Source organism: Cygnus atratus, chromosome 1 (genome assembly GCF_013377495.2).
Source record: "Cygnus atratus isolate AKBS03 ecotype Queensland, Australia chromosome 1, CAtr_DNAZoo_HiC_assembly, whole genome shotgun sequence".
NCBI classification, from domain to species: Eukaryota; Metazoa; Chordata; class Aves; order Anseriformes; family Anatidae; genus Cygnus; species Cygnus atratus.
In genome coordinates, this window is record NC_066362.1 from 79,792,310 (window position 1) to 79,815,338 (window position 23,029).

Below are 23,029 nucleotides of genomic sequence, written 5' to 3' on the forward strand. Positions count from 1 at the left end.
TAGAAAACCAGACAGATCATGAGTCACCAAGATGGGTTAACTTTCTCTTCCCTCAGGAAGGAGTTTCCACCTTCTCATGCACAGAGCAAGCCATATCACTGTAACTATGTTAACAATAAACACAGGATGTATATGTTTTTTACTATTAAGTTGAAGTGGTGCCACTTTTGGTACATAGATGCTTGTAAGAAGTAAGCTCCTGGAATTGTTTTAGGTTATGCACCTTCCCATCCCTAGAGGCACTAGAGATGGTGAGTGCAACAGAACTTGGTGTAAGTTTTCCCCCAACGTGCAGTTTGCTACCAGCTGTTCGTTTATGGATATTTCCAGTTAGGAAACACCCGACTTAAGCTGCCTGAGGAAAATGCCCAGTTCTTGCCATCCATTTCTGCCTGAGCAGAGACCTGCTCAGAAGGGACCTGAGGATCTATCGCCTCTTATGAGACCAGAGCTTAGCAGAGCTGAGAAGAAGCAGACCCTTAATGCACTACTTAAGAATAGAAGACGGGGAGTTCAGGCACAGATCCATCTTTCTTGGATCAATCACTAGGTTCTCGCACTACTGCAGGCCCGCCCGCCTGCGGAACTACCACTCCCAGCAGGCACCGCGACCCAGCCGGGCCGCGCACGCGCGGGCAGGGCCACCCTCGCTCGCTCCTTGCTCCTCCCCTCCGCTGCCGCCGAGCAGAGTCAGCTCCCATCGGCCCGTGCCCGCCGGAAAGAGGTGCGCCCCGGCTCCTCCTGGGAGCTGTAGTTCCGCCGCGCCGGACAGCAGGTATATATCTGCGGGGCGTACGAGACGCGCGGACTACAAGTCCTGGCGTAGGGCGCGGCCCGGAAGGATCCGTCAGCAGTCGGCGCTGGCGGGCGGTGCGGCAGCCGGCGATGGCGGGGCAGATGGCGGTGCTGGGTACGGGCCGGGGCCGGGCGGCTGGGCTGGTTTAGTGCCTCACGAGAGGGGTTCGGGGCTGTGCGAAGTGCTCCTGGGGGCTATGAATAAAACTGGTAATGCTAAATAAATAATAAAATAATAAAACTGGGGGCGTGAAATAAAACTGCATGAAACGTAATGTGTAATGTGTTGACCTTTTTTCTTTTAAACCCTGTGTTTCAGGCTCGGCTGTCCTGGCGCTCCTGTTAGCCGGCTATCTAGCCCAGCAGTATTTACCGATGCCTACGCCAAAAGTAATCGGGATTGATCTTGGCACGACTTACTGCTCTGTTGGTGTCTTTCTTCCTGGGACGGGGCAGGTGAAAGTTATTGCAGATGAAAACGGGCACCACAGCATACCCAGCATAGTGTCCTTCACTGACAGGGATGTGCACGTAGGGTATGATGGTCTGGAACTGGCAGATTCGAATCCTCAGAACACTATATACGATGCAAAGCGATTCATTGGGAAGATATTCACTGCAGAAGAACTGAAAAGTGAAAGCAGTAGGTATCCGTTTAAGGTAAGCGGCCATCTTCATCACTTCTCTGCAAGCAGTAATGTGTAGAAAACTTCAGTCAATAACCAACAAGTGACCAGGTTCTCTGACCCTGTGTCATTTGGCTAAATCTGATAGGCCTGGAAACCATAAGACTTCCACCAGTGTTTACTTCTCCCTTCTCTGGGTATGATGCGTACTGCTGCATGAGAGTTGACAGTGATTTTCCAGAGGACCCTATTCTCTACTGTGAAATGTGTTTCTGGGTAACTCTCCTTTGTCTTAAAATATAAGCTTAAACTTGAAATTCTAACTGTTCTTTAATGAAGCTTCATTTTATTTCTGATATAAGGGGGGAAAAAGAAGCCTAAAAGTCAACATATTCTCTGTCCCAGTGCATTTTTCCCTAGTACTTTTCAGTGCTAAATTTACAAGCAACAGATCTTGAGAGCTGCTATCTAAAAAAGAATATTGTATTAATTTAGCACAGGTGCTGTGGTGAAGTTTTTTCTGTAAAGAGACTAATTTTCAGCTACTGCAAGCAGTCTGTATTCTTAAGAGGATCTGTTCCAATACCTTGCTTCCTTTCTCAACAAAGAACTTGTGGGAAGCTTTATCAGTAAATTTAATGATTAAAAAGCATTACTTTCATCATTGAATGCATTGTTGTCACATAGCATTGAAGTTGATTATGTAGTTGCTAGGTCTTAACTTTTTTTTTTAATGCATCTTACCTGGTCAAAGGAGTTGTCAGTACTCTGGATATACTCCGACCCTTTATGTTGCAGGCTTTGCATAGTACTCACAATCAAAGAATAAAAGTGATTCAAGAAGTGGCAAAACTACATTGATATTTTTCCAGAATAAACAGACTGTATGGGAATCTAATGTTTGGTGGGAGTGGGGGAAAGGGCGTAAGAAGGACTTCTTACCAATGGGCTGTGTTGCTTTTTCCTCCTAGATTTTCAATAATGGTGGATCAGCTGAATTTTCTGTGACAACTAATGAAACCTTTCATGTCACTCCAGAGCATATTGGCTCTCAGCTGCTACTGAAATTGAAGAGAATGGCAGAAGACAATCTTGGTATGCCCATTTTGAAGGCAGTCATCTCTGTGCCAGCAGAGTTTGATGAAAGGCAACGGAATGCTACCTGTTAAGGCAGCTAACCTTGCAGGTGATGTCTCTTTATCCTAGCATTTTCTTTCGTGGAGCCTTAAGGTTATCTTTAGATTTATTTCACTAACAGTAAAGGCTATGGATTTTTGTTCTTGTTTTTCAATGACTACTAGCAATTGTGAGGAATAGCAGAGAACTCTTGAGTACCAACAGATGCAGTAGACTAATGCAAATATAGGTAGCTAGAAGAACTAATCTTACTCAAGGAAAATAGTATTTTTGGTAATCTCTAAATAGAATGTACAGAGCACACTTAGACATAACTTATACACAAATAAAAGGTTCTGAAATAAATCTACTTAGCAAGGTTTCTCTGGAGAAAACATGTTTGGGAAGATCATGATTCATGCCTTCGTCCTGACACTGAAGTAGTATTACTTCAGGCTTAAATAAGGAAAAGAGTTTTCTAAGCACTAATACTTGATGAACTATCTTACCTTCACGTTTCACTTACGTTTAGTACAAAGTAACTAATGGTAAATGTTATGATGTGAAAACTGTTTTTCTAGTCTATGTGACTGTTGCTTTGCTCTTTTTAGGGCTAGAAATCTTGAGAGTAATCAACGAACCCACAGCTGCAGCTATGGCTTACGGACTGCACAAAGCTGATGTGTTTAACGTTCTGGTGGTGGATTTGGGTGGAGGAACTTTGGATGTCTCTCTGTTGAACAAGCAGGGAGGGATGTTCCTCACACGAGCCATGGCAGGTGAGAAAAATGGTTTACTTTCACAAGGGGTAGTGGGAAGAGAAAGCTGCACCTGAATTCACCATTAGGGAAGTTATTTAAAACACAGCACTCTCACAAAGGGTTCTCGACTGCCCTTCACATAAAACTAGGTTTGCAACTGCTTTCACCAGTTAAGAGAGATTCAGTTTTTAGCTGGCTCAAAGTAATACATTGTGGATTAATTTTATCTGTGGCTGTTGATTTTTGTGCCTACTAGTACAAGTGCTGCTGTGTATTACAAACTGCTTTGTTCTAAAGCTTTCTGTTACCTTTGTCTGAGCCGAGAGTGTTTACTGAATTGTTGATGGGTGCTTTGGAACGTCCTTGTTCTGCGTTTAGCTCCAGCATAGTTGTGTAGGCTTTGGAAACTGTGTTCTGTTAACCCAGAAGTAAGTGTTTTTTTAATACGCATATGCCAAAATGATTCATTGTTTGGCAAAGATTTCTGGAAGCAAGCAATATTTAGTAAAACTGGAGTGAATAGACAACTGCTTTGTGGGTGACCAGGATTCAGACAGGTCTGAGATGCAGTGCTACTTTCAGTGTTGCCTTAAATGAACAAGTGTTAATGTCAGCTGCTGCGCTGTCCAGTAAGAGCAGAACAGCAAGAAATGCTCAGCTACTTCATTCTTATCCATTTGGATGGATGTCCATTAAGTGAATTCCTCTTTTCAATCATAACAAAAAGGTGGAAACTTTGAGAGTACTATTCAACACAGATGAAAACTGGCAGGGTATTTTTAAAAATATTTTTTAATGGAAAACATGAACAATTATTTGAAAGGTTTTGGAAATGTGGTGTGAAAATAATCTTTCAGAAGGAAATTGGCTATACAGAATACTTCTCTCTCTGAAGGCTAATATAAGCTATACTTCTAAATAGAGCTTGAAGCTCACTGCTTGCATTTTATCATTTTTTCTGCTTTTTTCAGAGTGTATCCATCTACTTTAATAGTGCCTTGTTTTTCATGTGAATGCATGAAGCCACTGAGTAACTTGAAAATGTTAAAACTAACTCCTATAATGCTGCACTCTGGTAGCTTCTAATAAAAAAGTCAATTTTGGGCAGAGAAATTTAAGCATTCTAGGAATTTTAGCTGGGAAAACAATTTACTGTGAGATATTGCACTTCAATGATAGGCTACCAGCTACAGACTTTTCTTGTTACATATTTTTGTCTACAGAGAACACTCCCATTGAGGTAACAACCACTTTTTTTTTTCCTCTGTTACAGCTTAACAGGGCAGTTCCAGGGAAAAATGTTCACAGGGATAGATTCCATAGTAGCTGATAAATAAAAAAAAATCTGCAAATGATTATCCATCATGTATCCTTCAGTAGAACGTTAATTATGTCTATTTCCCCAGTTCTCTGAGCTCTTGCTCAGTGCTTACGGTCTTAGTATCATCGTTTTAGCCCTTGAGTACCATCTCCCAGTACAAGAAGACGCATGCTGCTTGCTGAAGTTTTGAAGGTAATGTCTGATGCCTCTCTGTTCTGGTGTTTTAGGTAATAACAAACTCGGAGGACAGGATTTTAATCAGAGGTTGATGCAGCATTTATACGATCAGCTCCATCAAAAATATGGTTCTCTGCCATCAAGAAAAGAAGAAATACATCGCCTCAGACAGGCTGTGGAAGCAGTTAAATTAAACTTGACAGTTCATGAGGCATCTACACTAAGGGTGTTGTTGACTATGCCAGAAACAAAGCTTACAAAAGAACTTCCAGAAGGTCAGGTAAAACAAAATGCTGCTCATACAGACAAGCCTTCACAGAAAACAAAAGACCTGGAAGATCTTGGAGATGTTTCAAATGGAAAAAATGACTTTGTCAAAGTTGTGTTTGAAAGAGAAATCTCTAGGAAACTATTTGATGTATTGAATGAGGACCTTTTTGAGAAGATTCTTGTGCCCATTGAACAGGTGTTGAAGGAAGGGCACCTACACAAAACCGAAGTGGATGAAATTGTGTTAGTTGGGGGCTCCACCCGGATTCCTAAAATACGCAAAGTTATTCGGGATTTCTTTGGGAAGGAACCTAACACCTCTGTAGACCCTGACCTAGCGGTTGTAATGGGTGTAGCTATCCAGGCAGGAATTGTTGGTGGGTCCTGGCCTCTCCAAGTCAGTGCTATAGAAATTCCTAATAAGCATTTACAGGAAGACTAATTTTAACTGAAGATAAACTCTTTCCCGTTGCATTCCATCTCTTAAAAAGCATACCCTGATGGTGCGTACTTATCTGACTGACAGTGGAGCCTAATCTTAGCCATATAATGATCATTTTTTTTATCACTTCCAGTTCGTGCTGCTGGATGCCTGTGTTAAAACTAGACCTTACTTCAAAGGTATGAGTGGTTTTCAAAGTTCTGAAGTGTCCTGTGTTTGCTTGTAGACTGGATATAAGATGAAAATGCTAATGATGACACACCCACATTTTCTTGCTAATTTTATTAGCAAATCCTAAAGAGGTGTTTGTTGAAAAATTGAATATAAAGAGAGTGTGACCAAAGCTTAGAAATAATACGGCATTATGCTGTAGGTGTTCCCACATCAAATATATTTACTTTGGAAGAATGTGAAGCAGTGTTAACACACATAGCACTAGTAGTCTTGAGCTGAAATTTATTTATTAAATTGAGTTATTTGAGCATTTAGGAACCTTTCTAAAAGGCATGTTGCAGCTTGAATGAGATTTACACACTCAGTTGATTCTTCTGCTGTTCATAACAGCATAACAGTATTACTGAAATCAAGTGGCAAGTTCCTGCCTCATGTTTCAGTCACGCCATGCTAAGAAATTTAGCTCTTGCTAATGTACAGTTATTTAGTGTGTCTCCAAGGGCTAACTTCGTGATCTGTTCTTGATGGTTAACACATAAGTGCTGCTGTCATACCACTTACATTCTCAACAGGGAACAAGTGCATATCATCAACTCCTTATACCTCTCCCCATCTTATTTGAAAATTGTGGTAATTTTATTTTTAGGTATCTTAAAGTTACATCTGTATATATTCCCTTAAATTTGACCAACATGAATTTCATTGTTGCACACTTCCTGGTGTGTGGTATCTTTCCCCTTGAGTACCTCCCAACTGTGCTGTTGTCAGAGAGAAAGTGTGGGGCAGAAGGGACCACGTGGATGAAGTCTAGTTCCCTTAGTAAGTGAAAAATCATCCAAGTCTATACTTTGGATAGATAGTATCTTTGGTTTAAGTTTTGTCATATCCCCACTCTAAACTGAATGTAGATTAGAGATTGTAGCTGTTCTTTTGGGAAGTAAGCATAGCCTGTAACTCAGGATTTGAGGTAGCAGCAAATATTTCGCCACCCACCTATCTAGCAAATGCATGAGGAAGAAAAAAAAAGTTGATACAAAAGAAAGTTGGTGACAGTTCTGCTTTTTATGAAGAGTTAATACTGAAAGGGCCAGATGAATTTATGTTTAGAACTCTGCAGTGAAAACACTTCATTCAGGGTAAGACCTGTCTCTTCATCCATCAATGCAGTCTTAATCAGGTAAGGTCTAGTAACAGGTGATCTAAGCATTTTTTAATGCTTCAAAAATAATTGTGTTAAGTGTGCCAAGATATGAACTGTGGGGCTTAGATCTGTAGCTTAACTAAGAACCATTTTAAAATAGGTTTATTGTTCTCCTGGTGGTAGATCTGATTTACGGCACTTGCCTTTTCAAATGGTTGCATCAGCATAATTGAGTAGCTATACTCTAAACATATGCTTGAAGTAATCCTATTAAAAACCTCTTAAATTGAATCTTAGTTGCATGCAACAATTCCTTCAGTATTATTTAACTTCACAGAGGACTCCCACAATATTGCTAACATCTGTTTAATTTCACTGAGTTGAAAACCAAAGTGAATTTTTGAGGATTTTTTCTTCCTTTGTATCTATTTGAAAGTGACCCTGCCTTTACATCTGTATGGGACATCCAGTACTGTGATAACGTATTCAAAAGAAAATTTGTACAGTTAATTAAAAAAAAGTGGGTCCTAAGGGATGGTGAATATAACTAAAACTCCTGAGTTGAAAGAAGTCTCTTCAGTGAAATCATGGATGAATGCCAATATACAATACAGTTCTCACATGCAGTTGCTGTTTGGGGCCTTTACGTTGCAGACATACATGTGTATATACATAATTCAACATATATTCCAAAGTATTTGGAGTCATTGTGGCCTTTTTTCTATCCTGCTAAAAATTCATGTCAAAGTGTACTGGAGTTTTAGTAGGTGTTCAGTAGGTTTTTTTGTTGTTTTTTAATGCAGCTGTTCATTTTATGCAGTGCATTGAAATGTTGCAGTTGAGCTAAAACTAAAAGATTTTTGCAATTTCGGGACAAGTTATGCAGAAGCGTGGGAGTAACTTTAAACTGTTAAGCTCTTAAATGCAAATAAATGAAGTACTTTTTTTCTTTAGCATAGTCCTTCAGTATGGAGGAGTTTAATAATTAAAAGCAACCTCTGGTGTTAATCTGGGAATTGCAAGGGAAGGGTAAGTTGTTTACTTGTGAAAATTTCACAAAAGGGTATTTATTCGTTCAGATTTCGATACAGATTATTTTAGTAAATAAGTTACTGTACATTGGATATCTCTCAATGCATCCTTATTTATTAGGTAACTTTTCTGAATTCTGTGGTCAAGTTATTTATTTGATCTTAGTACTGTATTTTGGCACAAACCATCACATTTTAGATAAGTAGAACACTGTACTAAATGGACATTTCCAGGTATGCACACATACTGTTTATCAAAATTCTCTGTTTAAACAAATTGATATTTGAAGGCTGAAATCTTTCTACAAACTGTCCTTTAATTCTGAGTATGGTTCCTGTGGTGTTAGATGTGTAACAAATCTATGTAGCTAAAGCTTGTATTGTGAGTTGAAAGTCTGAAAGCATAAGGTGCCTCACTAATTGTATGTTCCTGAACTTGTTTCTAAGTGCAGACGGTGAAATGCATTTTACAAGTAACCTTTTAAAATGTTTTTATTAAAAGCATTTTCTGTCCTTTCAATCTGTTGTCTCAATTTATTGGCAAAATACTTTAACAGCAGTATTTTTCTATTTCTTCCTTGAATTCCTTTGGAGCTTAGAGGATGAGATTATAATCTTCCAATTTGTCAAAGGGTTTCTAAGGCCTGGAGTGACAGATCTTTTCTAGGAAGAGACAAAGAGTATTAGGAACTGGGGTGGGAAGGAAAAATCTCTGGCTCCTGAAGCTGCAATTCTGGGTGGATGAACAGAACTGAGAAAAAGGATTGCATGTTGGTACAGGGGAAAGCAAGGAGTGACTGGGAGGGATGCAGAAATGCTAATACGTCATGAAACCCTAGTCAAAGGGGAAGAGGGGGCCAAGCAGTGATGATGATCTTGCTCCTGTGGGAGTGGCAGCAGCTCCCACCATTCCTACTCTTATGTTCCTTGTATGTTGCCTCCTGGATCACAGGACACTGGGCAGGAACAGACCTTCCCTGTGTTGGTCAGCAGCTGCAGACTGGACATAGGGAACGTCCACCAGAGCCACATGATCCCTCCTCTTCATTTCTTAGAGTTAGTCTCTGTCTTTGACATCAGACTTGTGATGACAGTAGAGACTGCAGGTGCTGGGTGATGCTCCTGCTGCAAATTGACTTTTCCTGCCTACCCTAAAGCTGTTTTCTCTCAGACTTAGCAATTACTCATTCTGCAGCTTTCTCCAAATACCAGTCCACCAGTAAGTATAGAAATCTGTCCACCTAAGTAAGTAAAATTACCACACACTGATGTGTGGTAATAGTCCCTCAGACTATTTTCTGTGCACCTTGTGAAAGGAGTTGGTTTCTGAGTGCTGAAGTTTTTACCTATCCTAGCATAAAGCCTAAAATATGCTGACCCGTTGATGAATAGCACCCACTTTGGTCCTTTCCAGTTCCTCCTCTTATTCTTCCAGGAAAGAGTGGGTTTGGTGGGGAGTGTGAAGGTGGCTAAGAGATGAGGACCCAAGAAGAGCCTGCCCAGGGCACTTCAAATGTGGCCAAAGAAATTAAATGTCTGGATGGAAGGTTCTGCTCTATTGTAAAGCCACTGCTGGCCTCAGGTGGAGAAAAGAGGAAAAGAAGGTGAAAAGCAAGTAGCTGATCTCTCTCCTGAGGAACTTCATCTCTCCGGAACTGTCAGAAAACTGTAATTACCTGGTTTGGGTTGTTCCTAATGGGTTCTAAAATCATTATATTCTCCTAATAGCTTTGTGCAAGCTGTAGTATATTTAGTTGTGTTTTGTAGCCAATTAAACTATGTAGTACTGTCTTAAATGTAGGAAGACTTTTTGTTTTGCTGTCAGGAAGGCACAGAGAAGTTTTTTTTTTACCTTCACTGTAGTAGAACCACATCTTTGAGGAAATCTCTTCAGAAAGTCTCCCTCCTTTCTCACCACCTTTCTAAAACTGCAAACTTGGGTTTGCTTACTTCAGTTGGTGGTGTGAGTCAGCACCAGCAGGCAGCAAGGATGCCCACAGACCCAGGGCTGAAATGCAAAGAGTACATTTGTTACCCAGCCAGCTGTGGGGGATCCCCAAAGCACCACTCGGGCAGACGCACACACACAGGGATGCAGGCACTGCTAAGCTCGGTCCATGCTAGAGGATCACAGGCCTGCTGTTGATGCCTGTTCATGTATCAAGGGTTCACACAGGTGTAGTTTACCACCGTGCTCTGATCTTCACTGTGCTTTGATCTCTGTCCCAAGGCAGGGAGCTCAAGCATGTCCGATAGGGTGCCTCCAAGTCTACCAAACACCTGTGTTATCTGTACGTGGATGCGTTGGTTGTCAAAGATACAGGATTAACAGCAGTAGGTATGATACATGTATTTTCCTACTCTCCAGGCTTTGTCATCACAGCTGCAAGGTCACTTGAGCATGTTTTTCATCTTCCTCACCAGTTTGCAGTTCTCATCCCATCCTCTTCTGCTTTTAATCCATTCCTCCCCACCATTGGTATTCAATTTGGAGATTCTTAGGATGTATAGTAAAAAAGGTAATATTCACATGGCCTACAGAAGCACAGGCACGATTAACTGACACTTTGAGTAAACATGAATAACCTTTTGTGCAGCATTAAATAGCACTGAGGTTTGCATTAAGATCTACTGGCAAATAGCTGCGCCTGACCCCGTTTTCATGGGATTCTTCACAATCTGGTTTTGTAATGCTCAATTATTTTTGCGCGTTTTTCAGCTGTTTGAAATCATTTTTCAGTTACTCAAAAATCACAAAGTCAAGATAAAAATCAACTTGCCATGGCAAGTTCGTTGCATCAGGAATTACCAACGTATAAGCAAATATAATTTTGCTACAATTTTGGTAATAATTTTGTGCTATTACCAAAGCAAATAAATATGTATGTCCTAAAAACCAGCATCAAGGGGGATCTGCCTCTCTGGTCACACAATAAGCAAACCTGAGTTTTTATATATTCACAATCATATAAAAATGTATTAACTAAATGGGCATAACATCCAAGCAATCTAATTAAGCACTATTTCTTAATTAAAACGCTGTGAACAGCAAGATTTCTTTTAAATCCACCTTTACTAGTGCAATATTTAAAATACGCCATGAAAATTACTGCTTCATTGTGGTCCAGTGCCAAGATGATCAAAAAAGTGATTTGTATGAAAACAAAATTAATTTCAGAAAGCTGATCAATATATACAGATTGTAGTTGTAGTAAAAAGCAATGTTGTCAAGAGCTTACAAGGAAGTTAATTATTTCATCACATCAGGAATGCCAAATATCTTTTGAGCGTTTATCAGTATAAGGAATTCTTATCTTCATTAGTTTTCTTTATCTTGTTATTCCAGCCTTTGCAGCCATTTCAGAAAAGGCACCTTTTCGTTGTAACAAATTATTTGGTGTATCATATTCTAGAAGCCTTCCTGCATCCAGAACAAGCACTCTACAATACGAAAGCATGAAGATTACAGAAGAAAAAAATGTGCTATTCAACCATATTTTCCAGCCCTACTACAAATACATATTAACTGGAACTCTTATTTGCAAAAATTATCATTGCATTAGGTAATTCATTGGTTTCTCAAGCTAGGAATGCCTATATTAAGAAAGCCTTTTGAAAAGGGAAGGTTTGCTTAGCTGGTTAAAAAAAAAAAAGTTGGTAAAAATTCTACAGTGTAGTCCCTTTATTCTAGAGAATTAAGTGGTCACAATAGTAGCTTATACATGCATCTAATCAGAAAAAAAATCGTTCTGTAATTACAGTGGGGAAACAGAACACAGGTTATCAATATTTAATTAATATTGACAGCAAGTCTTTTGTGGTACCTTGAATTGTACTGATACTAAGGTAAAAAGTGCTAGAGTAAAATTTTGTAGGTCTGAAAACACGCATTTAAAAGTAGACATTTATTTTTAAAATGGCATATCAAAACTTACCTCTCTGAATCCATGACTGTGTGTAACCTGTGTGCTATAGTTAATATCGTGCAGTTATAAAATTCTCTTTTGATGGTGGACTGCACCAAGTTATCTGTTTCCATGTCAACAGAAGCTGTTGCTTCATCAAGGACCAGGATCTTTGTCTTTCGTAGCAAAACACGGGCCAGACAGACCAGCTGTCTCTGGCCAACACTGTTAAAAATACATTTGAGAAGGTCAGGTCAGGCACTTTGAGGAAGGGGAGACGGATGTTGTTTCCTCACTACTTAGCCCTAGACATTGGAGCAGATACCGTTGACATAAAGCTGAAACTAGCACAGAGCCTATCTGTTCTATTGTCCTCAACAACACCTTATACTTGTACAAAGACTGGAGAAAAATGTTCTCCTCATTTTGGAAGTTTTGAGCAGAAGTAGAAGCTCAGGTGCAACTTTTAAACCTAGTCTTGCCCTCAACTTTGATACTCATATCATAATGGGGACTTTGAATAGGCTGGATTGAATGCTAAACCACTTAATAACATTCGAAGTAAAAGTTTGGATACTGTTGTATGTTACTTCTGGTGTATGCCTTCTAGATACTTTTTAAAAAAAAAAAGATCCATCCTAAAAATTCAAGTTAATTGTAAATACGTTCCATTTAAATTATGGCCTGTCCCTTTGCTGCTGAAAGCTTCGCTATTTGTCTCTCAGAGTCCTTCTATTTCCAGTGTCACTTCCCACAGATATCTATGGTGCAATGTTCTACAAGGAAAACATGAGTTGCTTTGCCTAAGCAAATAAAGCAAACAGTCAAGCTCTCTGCAGGTTTGCTTTCTTTTTTTTTTTTTTTTTAAATGAATGGATCCTTTTGTATCTAAATATAACTTGGTGGTGTATGAAGCCCCTGTCCGTTTGTCCCTTGGCACCCATTCATATAGTTGAGATGAAACTAGTCTACCTCCTCTGCTTCCCTTCAGCACAGGCTGTAAGACTTCATACAGTTGTGACCAGCTGGTCACGTCAAGGAAACCCTTACTACTTGAACAATTCTACTCAGCATGGAGAATTGTAATTTTTGTACTGATAATTTCTGTAGTAAATTGTCCGTAAGGAAAACAGAATTTTACAAGTTCAGTAAGTAACTACAACAGCACTTGCTTATTTATATACCTGAGGTTTTCACCACCTTCTGAAATCTCATGAAGGAGCTTCTTTGGGAGTGACTCAACAAAAGTCTTTAAGTGACACAGTTCCAGTGCCTCCCACAGTTCAAGATCAGAGTGTTTTCCAAGTGGGTCCAGGTTTGACTGCAGCGTCCCAGAAAACAAGACAGGGTCCTAAATAATAGCAAAATTTGAGTGCACTGCTCCAACACAAACCTAAAAGAGTATGCTGTATCCTGACATTAATATAGGAAACTGGCATGAATAATTTTGGAAAAGAAGCTTTGTGAGGGAAATTGTAATGTTTTGAAGTTGATGGATGGAAATACAAAATCATGTTGGGTTTCAGCATGCTAAGCTCTATATTAATGTAAAGAGCAACAAATTTCATACACATACTCTGTGCTACCCATTCAACGGCTAACTGAGGACCTGCTCAGCATCTGGCAACTGAAACAACGTATGAAAATATTGGTATTGTCGGGTTTGTTAAGCACTGGATACTACATTCATGAACACAATTAAAAAAAATGTGAAGGCCATGTTTTTAAGTGAAATTTCCTTAGTTTACCTGCAGAAAAGGCCAAGTATTCAGCAAGGAGAACAAAAGCAATTATTGCATGAATGCACATTCACTAGCTTCTGTGCACTGAATACATTAGGGGATATCTGGAAAAGTATATGTGGACTAGAAGATGCCAGGAAAGCACGACTGAGGGTATGAGTTACCTCCAGTATTCCATAATTACTGAATGCTTGTCTCTACAGTCTTAATCAAGCCTGAAACTTTTCTGGGTGCACACAAAAGCCTTTTTCTTAAACGGGCAAATATAAATACTAGGCAATATGCAAATAGCTGCACAGATTTATAAACAGAACTGGTATTTTTAGAGGCAGCGAACAGACTTCTCAAGTAAGTGCAGTCAGTGCATTGTAACCCAATAGGTAGATTGCAAAAGGCCAACAACATTCACTAGCAAGTTACACGCAAGCAGCACAGCGATACTTTTGAGAGCTAAGTGGCCAAAAAGGACTATTACAATGGTATGAGATCTTGTGCATATTCTTCAAACAAGCAAACAAAGTACACCCTGAAATATCTTGTTAGTAAAATAATAATAATAATAAAAACCACAGTCATCTCTAAAACACATCTCACCTGTGGAATAATGTTAAGATTTCTACGTAGGTCATGGAGTCCAATAGTTGATATATCAATTCCATCTATAATTATTTTGCCTCCAGATCCCTCTATAACTCTAAATAAGGAATTTGTGAGCGTTGATTTACCAGCTCCGGTTCTTCCAACAATTCCAACCTGAAATGGAAAGTTTTCTGATAAAGATTATAACTTTCTATGCAGTGCATTGTATATGAAAAGTGACTAGCAAATTCAGTTTTAACTTCCAGTACAAAACTTCGGTTTCTTTTACCAACAAGCAATATTCTAATTGGATAAAACTGTTTAAAACTCACTTCTGGAACACCTGACTGACAATCCAGCCCATGCCTGGTTCAGTGGGAAGCCTTTCCTTATCCCTTACCTTCTGTTTAGCATTCCTCAGCTCCAACCAATGACTCAAAACTACCTTGTTCCCAAACCACAGCTGATCAACACCAATCTGGCAGCATATATTTTTCTACATAAATATTCAGCACAGTGGATGAGTTTTAATTTCAAATTTGGATCTTCCTTAAAACTGCCAAATTCAGTTGGAAAATCTAATTGGGAATGTGATTATTCACTTTCTTAGAGTAAGGCTCTCCTCAGAAGGTTCACGTTAGGATCACCTACTCAAGAGAGCACCTTTTCGTACAAGCACTGAAACAGCATGGAACCAAATTAGTTTACATCTTCCTTTATCTAACTCTACTACACTACCTTACTCTAACACTACGTAGCACTGTTGGGCTGCCTACTCTCATGAATAGCATCAGTTGCCCATGATGATTTACTGTCTTCACCTCTGCAGCCGCTAAGGCTTGGAAAAAGATCTAGAACAGTTCAGGACTAATCTTAAAAATAAGCAACAGATTGACATATAATAAAATAGCATAAGCTCTAAAAGTGTTTTAACTGCAGTATTTTTCCACTATTCATTTATTTTTTCCAAGTGAATAAAAGTTAAATAAACATTTATCTCAGATTCAAAAACATTTTTTCCCAAAGTATGGAGGGAGGGACAGGGAAGAAAACATCATCTCAGTTTCCTACAGGGATAAGAATTTCTACAGAGTAGGAGAAGAGTACTTTTCCTTTTTTCATGCATTATTTCTTTAGTGTCTTGTCTACTTAACCTTTTTCCTTGTTCAACATAATCTTGCTATATGTAGTATTGGAGTCTCTTCATATGAAATATTTTTGAAGTAGAAAGTTCAGAAACAGAAGTTTGTACTTTGGATTTATTTCTTATTATATACAATACCTTCTCTTTACTCCGTGTCTGAAAAGAGATGTCATTCAGGGCTAAACCAAGATCCTTCCTGTACTGAGCTCTGTAGTTAACAAACTGTATTATTCCTCTATCAGGCCACCCTACTGGTGGCCTTTTCGATGTTATCCATGGTTCCTGGAATTAAAACCATTGTAATTTCAGTTTATGACAGTAAATGTGTCACAAGTCAGTGAAAACAGTAGGAAAATTATATACATCTCTAGAAATCCCAGTAGGTTTATGATAATTCCAATGTGATATAAGGGAAGAAAAAATTTCTTTAACAGATGCTGGGCAGCAACAACATTCCAACTTGTTTTTTTTTAAATCATACGCACTCATTTTAAAGTTTAACTGCATAGTTGCTAATAGTCTATTATCTGTTCCATCATTTGACGGGCATGGACCTGAATTTAATCTGATGCCTAACTTCCCAGATACTTCAAATACATATTTAATGAGAAACATTTTCTTTTATGGAGTAAGAGAGAACAGAGATGTGAACAAAAGTAAAGAAGCAGAAACATAGGGAAGGGTAAAAGAAAATGAAGACCTAGAAGACAGACTTGTCTCCAAGAAGACCAAGGCTCTTATTTCTCCAATATGGGTGCCACTTTCAGAAAAGTACAATAACCAAGGCCAATTGCTTTGAAAAACAAATGCCTCTCCAGTAATGAGGTGAATAATAGTTAGAGATCTGGAAGGCCTCTCTTCCTTGTCTGTTCCTCTTAAAATGCTCCTTGTGGTTGCACATAGCATAAAACGTTGACCCGAGATGCAGCTCCATTAGTCTTACTATAAAATCTACTACTAAGAAGGATGCCAAGCAATTTACTGGTCAAAATAAAAATAATAAAGCTGCTATGACTACATATGTAATGAAGAATATGCATATTAATGTAAAAAAATGACAAAGTATGTAATAACAAATTTTAACCTGATATTACCATTCACCAATATTAAATTCAATCTAAGTTATTTTCTATGCACATAAATATTTATTTGCCATTCCAATGAGAGTTCTCACCTCTTTATCCATGTTTGCATATTCACACACCCTTTCAATTGAAACTGCATTGGTCTCGATTTCACATGCTTTACGCACCCAAAAATTGAGACTCTGAATTATCTGGGGAACAAAGTTGCATTGTAGAATGTAAAAATTTAACTATACTATAATACAGCCTAGTGATTTCAAAATTTAATCCCAATTGAATAATTTCCTAGGCTGGATGCTTAATCACAGAAGCCAAAAAGTATACAGAAAATAGTGGCATGCCAAAGGAATTATCACTTTGAAAAGCACTGATCTGAATGTATATATATACACCCAATGGCTACTATAATTTTCACTAACGTAACAGCTCCAGAGATCTGAAACTCCTTCAAGATCAACAGAAAGTGCACAGTAACTGCATAATATGTTGAAAGGAAGAACATATATGTTTCATATTGTGGGTACATTATTGCACAATTTCCTAGATAAAGTAAGCCAGTAACATGGAGCGAAGAATCTATAGTGGAGATACAGGTCTGGTCTATTGTGCACGCCAAATTTGTTGTCTTCAAACATGGGGAATGCTTCTGCAGACCTAATTGGTACCAATTCTATATAATGGAGTAGGTAACAATTCTGTCACCAGATACTCCCAATTCTATAGGAAAAAAAGTGAGCCAAAAGATGTATTTATTTATTTATTTTACATTTAACTGTTTTGAGATGCCTTAAGTAACTAAATAGAGAATGGTGTCAATTTGACATCAAATGAAAGTGAAACACTATGCAGTACCTGTCATTGAATAATCTCCTTTATATCATCATATACTCAGTGATGATAGAGAGAGAACAACAGACAAGGGAACTCTTGTGAATTGGGCATTATGCGGATGATGGGTAATTTATTCTCTCTCCCTCTCTCTCTCATTTAGTATCTGTCAACTGTGTTTCTGAAGCACAACAGTGAGAATCTGGACTCCAATAGGGTTCCAAGCATCACAAGATTAAAGATGCTTAGTTTGAATATATATGTCTTAAGGCTTATTTTAACTAGCAGCTTATCAGTTTACCTTACTACAGGTCAAATTCCTAATGTAGCTCTCACATATTATTTTCACAAGCACAGTGCAAAAGGTAAATGATTTTAACAAACTTTTAAGTAAGCATTCCCACACAATATTCAGTAAGTGAGCAAGAACAAGAAATCAAATATGAACTATATTTGAAAATCACTAGGCTTCTTATTCTTGGTGGTTTAATATAACACTTAAAAGTAAGCCATATATAGTTAATTTGATTTTTAAATATTCTTTAATAATTATTATTTAATCTAAATTCAGAAATGGAAAAATAATTAATGTGAAGCTTCCCAGAATTAATGGGACTTAAAGGAAAGCTCTGTTCTACTCATGGTTTTAGTTTTGCTGTTGCCACTGTATACGTATATATTCATCTACTCAACTTCACTCTAAGTGTTATTCCCTTTTCATATGCAATGTGATAGCAGCAAAAAAAATAAAAAAGAGAAAAATTACTTACATTTAGAGCATATGATATTGATAAACCCACTGTAGAAGAACTCACTGTATTTCCAGCCAGTACTACAAACAGTGCAGCAAAGAACACCATTAGATTGCCTACAAATTCAAGCCTGACAGACAGCCACCTGCGGTAATCAAAGCAAAGGAAAAAAGTGAGTTACCTATGCATTTTTTTTAGCAGTGTAGTGAACATATTGCTAATATAGCGGCTCTTTGAGATCAATCTCTCAACCTGCTTTGGAGAACAGGTAAGTACCACCATTCCCATTTTACAGATGGACAGGGAAGGGAATATGATGTCTACAATTAGTAAAACAGCTAAGAAAAAAGGTAGTCTCTCCACTAATGGCTAGTGCTCTCTTCACTACTCATATGACTTTCCTACTCTTCCTATCTGGAAAAGATTCAGGTACATGAGTGAAAACCACAACTGAAAAGCTTCTCCTTACTAACCTCTACCTAGAACTGAATCACAAATGAGGGAGGTGAAGTGCACGTATTTCCTTAAAAACAAGGATTCCAATCCCAGAATCAACTTGTGCTCTAGGTATAGACCAGCTTTCTACCACGTGAACTACTGAAATATAAATTAGATTTGTTCATATGCTTGCAAGAAGCTTGTAGGCTTGTTGTACATAGCAACAGTTACAGTTGCAATGTAGTTAGTACACAGTCCATGTCCATGACCTACCAGTAAACTTTTTGTTGTGGTGGTGGTTTTGGAAACACTCGTCCTAGACAATACATACACATTTTTTTATAAACCTGCTAGCTTCTGGGACATAAAGAAGAAATCATCCCAGTGCTTACACAAAATCTCTGCGTTCATTACAAAGAGTGCTGGATAAATTGCTCTTATCCTTTGGTTTTTCAAGTGAGTTTACTCTGACTAAAGGTACCACATAGCTTTGGAATTCTACATGCAAAGGTCTCAGTCAGAGATGCATAACTGCTGTAAAGTACCTGTTTGAGATGACATTGTTGTAGAAGTAAACTAAATTCTCATACACAATGTCATAGTTTTTTCTAATGAATCTCTCCTGGTGGCCAAATGCTCTAATTGTTGATCTTCCTAGGACAGTCTCACTGAAGTGGGAGATCACTGGAGAATGTGACGCTCCTGCTAGACGTCGAATTTGTCGTGAGCTTGCTATGTAGTATCGCTAATAAAACAGTAAAAAAAAAAAAGTTTTACGTTGCTACAGTTTCTTTTACATAATTTTGCATTATCTTACAATATTTGAAATATTTGCCATATTTATTTCCAGTTCTTTTAAATCTGTTAAATAATTCCTGTAAATTTTGAATATGAAGTTGAAAATCTCTACATAGAAAAAGAATCTCTGTCTTCAGACACACCAACATTGTAATGCCAACATAACTGCAATATATATTACTGGGTAGATTGAAGTAAGAGAACATGATTTCCAAATTCTATAGAAAATGTGCTATACTACAAGAAGTATGTAGCAACCAACTACAATTTCCACAGAAACTTCTAAATCAGATTGCCCTCTTTCTTACTCAAATTAAAACTGTCCTTTATTTTTTTAACATAATAATGTCTGTATGTAAATTCCTCAGCAGAGGCTGAATCCAGGCACTCTTTTCCTTCATCTATATTGTTATTTTTAAAATCTTTAAGGTCTTGATTACGTACTGTACTTTGAACATCAAGAAGCAGGAATGTAAACATTAGTCTTTCTGAGACTTTATCTTTTGGCTTCTTAGTAGCATAAGTGACACTTCTGCCAAAAAATATCACATGTAGTTTAGGCATCATTCTATTTTTACGTATACTGCTCAAGGTTATTCTTCAGCTTTCAGCTTTCTCTGTAACATATGCCCATTTTTTCAGGTAATATCATCAATTTCTTAATGGGAGCTACATCAATACTGTATCTTGCTAAGAAAGGAAAAATATAAGAAAAATATAAATTGTTAAAAGTTCACAAGTATTACAGGATATGTTCAAGAAGTGTACTAATTTCCTTCTAAGAAGCATGAAGATTTTTTTTTTCTGAAAGCAAGTTCAGATGTATTCTATAGATTTTTTTCCACACTGCAAGTAATAATTTAAGTCAGTACCCTTGATTGTTTTGAACATTTTATGCACATACATCTAGAAATCCTTATAAAACTTAATGAACTTACTTGGATAGTAAAATACAAGTATCCCAGGGGAATAACTGCCACTATGAATAGTGGTGAGGCGAATATGATAACTAGAATGGTTCCAATAACATCCAGTGTACAATTCAGCCAAGTTCGTAAGTAGTAATGGAAACGTATGTCTACTATAAATAAGTCCTGTAACAACGCATAGAAGAATCAAGATTTTCTGAGTAAATTGCACTGCAGACTTCAAGAAACTATCCTTTAAAATCAGAATCAAACTAAAATATCCTCAATAAAAGTTGGTAGGATTGCCCCCCAACCGATTACATCCTAATGAAATTTATTCATATATCGTTATTTTTTGTCTAAAAGAGAAGTAGATAGAGTACTCATGGCATGTCAGAGACCAGACACGGGGTGCATGAAGTCAAGAAGTGACCGCTCTTGCTATTTTGCTACTTGCTACTATTTAGCTTATGTAAATCATTTGGGACTGGAAATCAGGCCATGAGTTCAAATCCTAACTCTTCTATGTACTCCTGTTAATAATTCTGATGTGTACTGAAATATTATTAATCTCTTACTGTATACAGTAAAGCTTTTTCAAATCCAGTTTATAATAAAATGCTACAAAAGACTAGGGGCTTGACTGAAATCTACATCAACTGACATTTTAGTGTATTACACAACAAGCCTTAGTCTTGTCTAAAAAATACAGTCTTTGACAGTTACTGACTGCACTTGAAGTAATCTGTAATGCATTGCAACAACCTAGTTATGACAAGACTCGGAAGTATTAAAGTCACAGTAAATAACATCTGTTGGTGTATTAGAGGTTCCAACTCAAGTCAAAGCTCTACAAAAACAGAAAACACATTTACTGTAAGTCTATATACCCCAGAGAATGTGAATTTGATGTATTAATTGTTTTTGGCAATATCATTTGATCCTGATTTGAAATAAAATATCAAACAGCTTGTATTAAAAAACAACAACAACAACAAAAACAGATCAGGTTTAGGTCTGGAAAACTTGTTACTCTGCAAGAGTAGTATTTGATGAATGGCCTCCTAATGATTGTAGATAGGGTCCATGCAACTTTTCCTAATAATAAGTTTTGATAATTTTGTAAGAAAATAGCCAGAGACAGTTCTGCCATTCTTACGCACTGAAGCAGCTTTCAACTGCTAGATAATCCATTCATTTATTTTGATATCTTTCATTTTTCAACAATACTAAGTAGGATTAAATCTGTAGTCACTCAAGCTTCATTTTCTTAAAACAGAAAATACATCAGTTTTCCCTTTACCTTTGTGAATCTATTGATGATCTGACCTACAGGATTAGTTTCAAAATGCTGAAGAGGAAGGTGCAATACACTGTCTAACAGCTGGTGATGTAACTCCCGAGAAGCACAAAGAGAGCCCCTGGTGAGCACATAGGCTCCACAGCAAACAAGAAGACCTTGGGAATGGATAAATTAAAAGACAGTATGAATGGTATGAGAGGGAGAAGAGATAGAGATTATTTCCGTCCCTGTTTTCTACCATGGTGACCAATCTATACTTCATACCCTAATTTTTATAATTTGATGTATTTGCATTTTGTTGATACTTCTTACAAAGTGGTAAAATGTATCTCCTTCCTGCAATTAAGTTTCAAGCAAGCATGCCTCTATCCCTGAGATGCTAACATAACTTCATTATGTCACACGTGGATGCTACTGAACTCACAGAAGTATCATAAATTAAATAGCATTTTCTTTTACATTGCTGTAAAAAATTACATTCTTCTACTATTCTTCTCCCATGTTAAACAATTAGACTGTTGCACATAATTCTGTTTATGGAACAGCCAGATTATTTCTTTAGTAATAAACATTTAGATAGATCAATGTCAGCAAATGGTGGGAAAACAGTCATAAATATTCGTGCTTACCTTGTAAGAATCCCATAAGCCCATAAATACCAAGTTTGTAGTTTTGTGACTGTTTCCATTCTGTGAAATCACTAGCTTTTGCTGTCTCTGCAGTCCAGGTGCTAAGCCACAGATTTTGTCCAATGGCTAGTGCATTTTGTCCTAAATAAGCAGCTATGGTCAGCCACATCCATCGCCAGTTGAAGGCCTGGAGATACTTTAAAACAACTGACAGCTTCATCTAAACAATAAAAAAGAATTAATGGTAAGAAGAATACAAGGAGTTACTCTTAATACCACTGTTGAAGTCAAATACACATTATACAATGGGAACTGAATACCTTATATTCAGATCAAGTCTACAGAATTTCTTAATTCAATCTGATAACTAAGGTATATAAAATCATACTGTAAAAAGGTTTTGTCTGATTTTGCATTCTGATTTTTAATCATACCTATCCTAGGCAACCTTGCTTGTGACACTTACCAGTGTCACAAGAAAATCTTTGATATGCAGATTACTAACAAACAAACAAACAAATTAAAAATCACCACCACCACCACCAACAAAAACAGGAAATAAACAAACAAAAAAACCCTGAGTATGCAATACCTGGGCAGCTTGTTTAAAGCAAATATTACTCCATCATTGGAGTTAGAAACTTTAGAATTGACACCATGGGCTATTGAAGACAAGGGAATTTTGTTTGTTTGTTTATTTCCCCAGGTGCTTATCTCTACCTCTTCCTGGAAACTCAGTCTTCCTCCACATTCCCATTCGTATTTTAATTCACATGTTGCTTCCCCGGAACTTCTGACCTTCCCCACATTCTATCTCACTTGTTCTTTTCCCTCTCCCTAGCAACTGGAAAAAAAATTTAATGGGGAATGCAGAAAGTGCATTTCTAACATAAAACAATACTGCAGCAGTATTACCATGCAAAATTTCTAATCTCTACTCCAGCACACAGATATCTAAACTTCCTAAAGATGAGACAGACAGATTATTTTCCTAATGGGGATAAAAGCTTTTTTAAGATTCTTCTTTCTGAAATACATAAAACAGACTGAACCAAGATGTAAAA

At 37.7% G+C, this 23,029-nt stretch overlaps 2 protein-coding genes across 6 annotated transcripts in view; one reads left to right on the forward strand and one right to left on the reverse strand.

Annotated features, from left to right (window-relative positions):
* Positions 1–793: 793 nt before the first annotated feature.
* On the forward strand, positions 794–8,374 carry HSPA13 (heat shock protein family A (Hsp70) member 13). Its single transcript, XM_035540814.2, is given in 6 exon segments — positions 794–910; positions 1,115–1,455; positions 2,393–2,584; positions 2,586–2,607; positions 3,149–3,316; positions 4,847–8,374. Coding segments are annotated over 6 exon segments (1,410 nt in total). The 5' UTR covers positions 794–885; the 3' UTR covers positions 5,509–8,374.
* Positions 8,375–10,908: 2,534 nt separating this feature from the next.
* Positions 10,909–23,029, reverse strand: part of LOC118245127 (multidrug resistance-associated protein 1-like) — a 35,700-nt gene continuing 23,579 nt past the window's right edge. For 4 of the 5 annotated variants that reach the window (XM_035540809.2, XM_050708254.1, XM_050708255.1 and 1 more), the window contains 11 exons: positions 21,966–22,185; positions 21,337–21,491; positions 20,064–20,219; positions 18,873–19,072; positions 17,908–18,034; positions 16,399–16,500; positions 15,363–15,506; positions 14,096–14,254; positions 12,944–13,110; positions 11,790–11,984; positions 10,909–11,295 (listed from right to left, as the gene is read on the reverse strand). In XM_035540809.2, coding sequence (XP_035396702.1) covers positions 11,184–11,295; positions 11,790–11,984; positions 12,944–13,110; positions 14,096–14,254; positions 15,363–15,506; positions 16,399–16,500; positions 17,908–18,034; positions 18,873–19,072; positions 20,064–20,219; positions 21,337–21,491; positions 21,966–22,185 — 1,737 coding nt within the window. In that variant the 3' untranslated portion in view covers positions 10,909–11,183. The remainder of the gene's footprint in view (positions 11,296–11,789; positions 11,985–12,943; positions 13,111–14,095; positions 14,255–15,362; positions 15,507–16,398; positions 16,501–17,907; positions 18,035–18,872; positions 19,073–20,063; positions 20,220–21,336; positions 21,492–21,965; positions 22,186–23,029) is intronic. The other variant, XM_035540810.2, reaches the window with a different exon arrangement.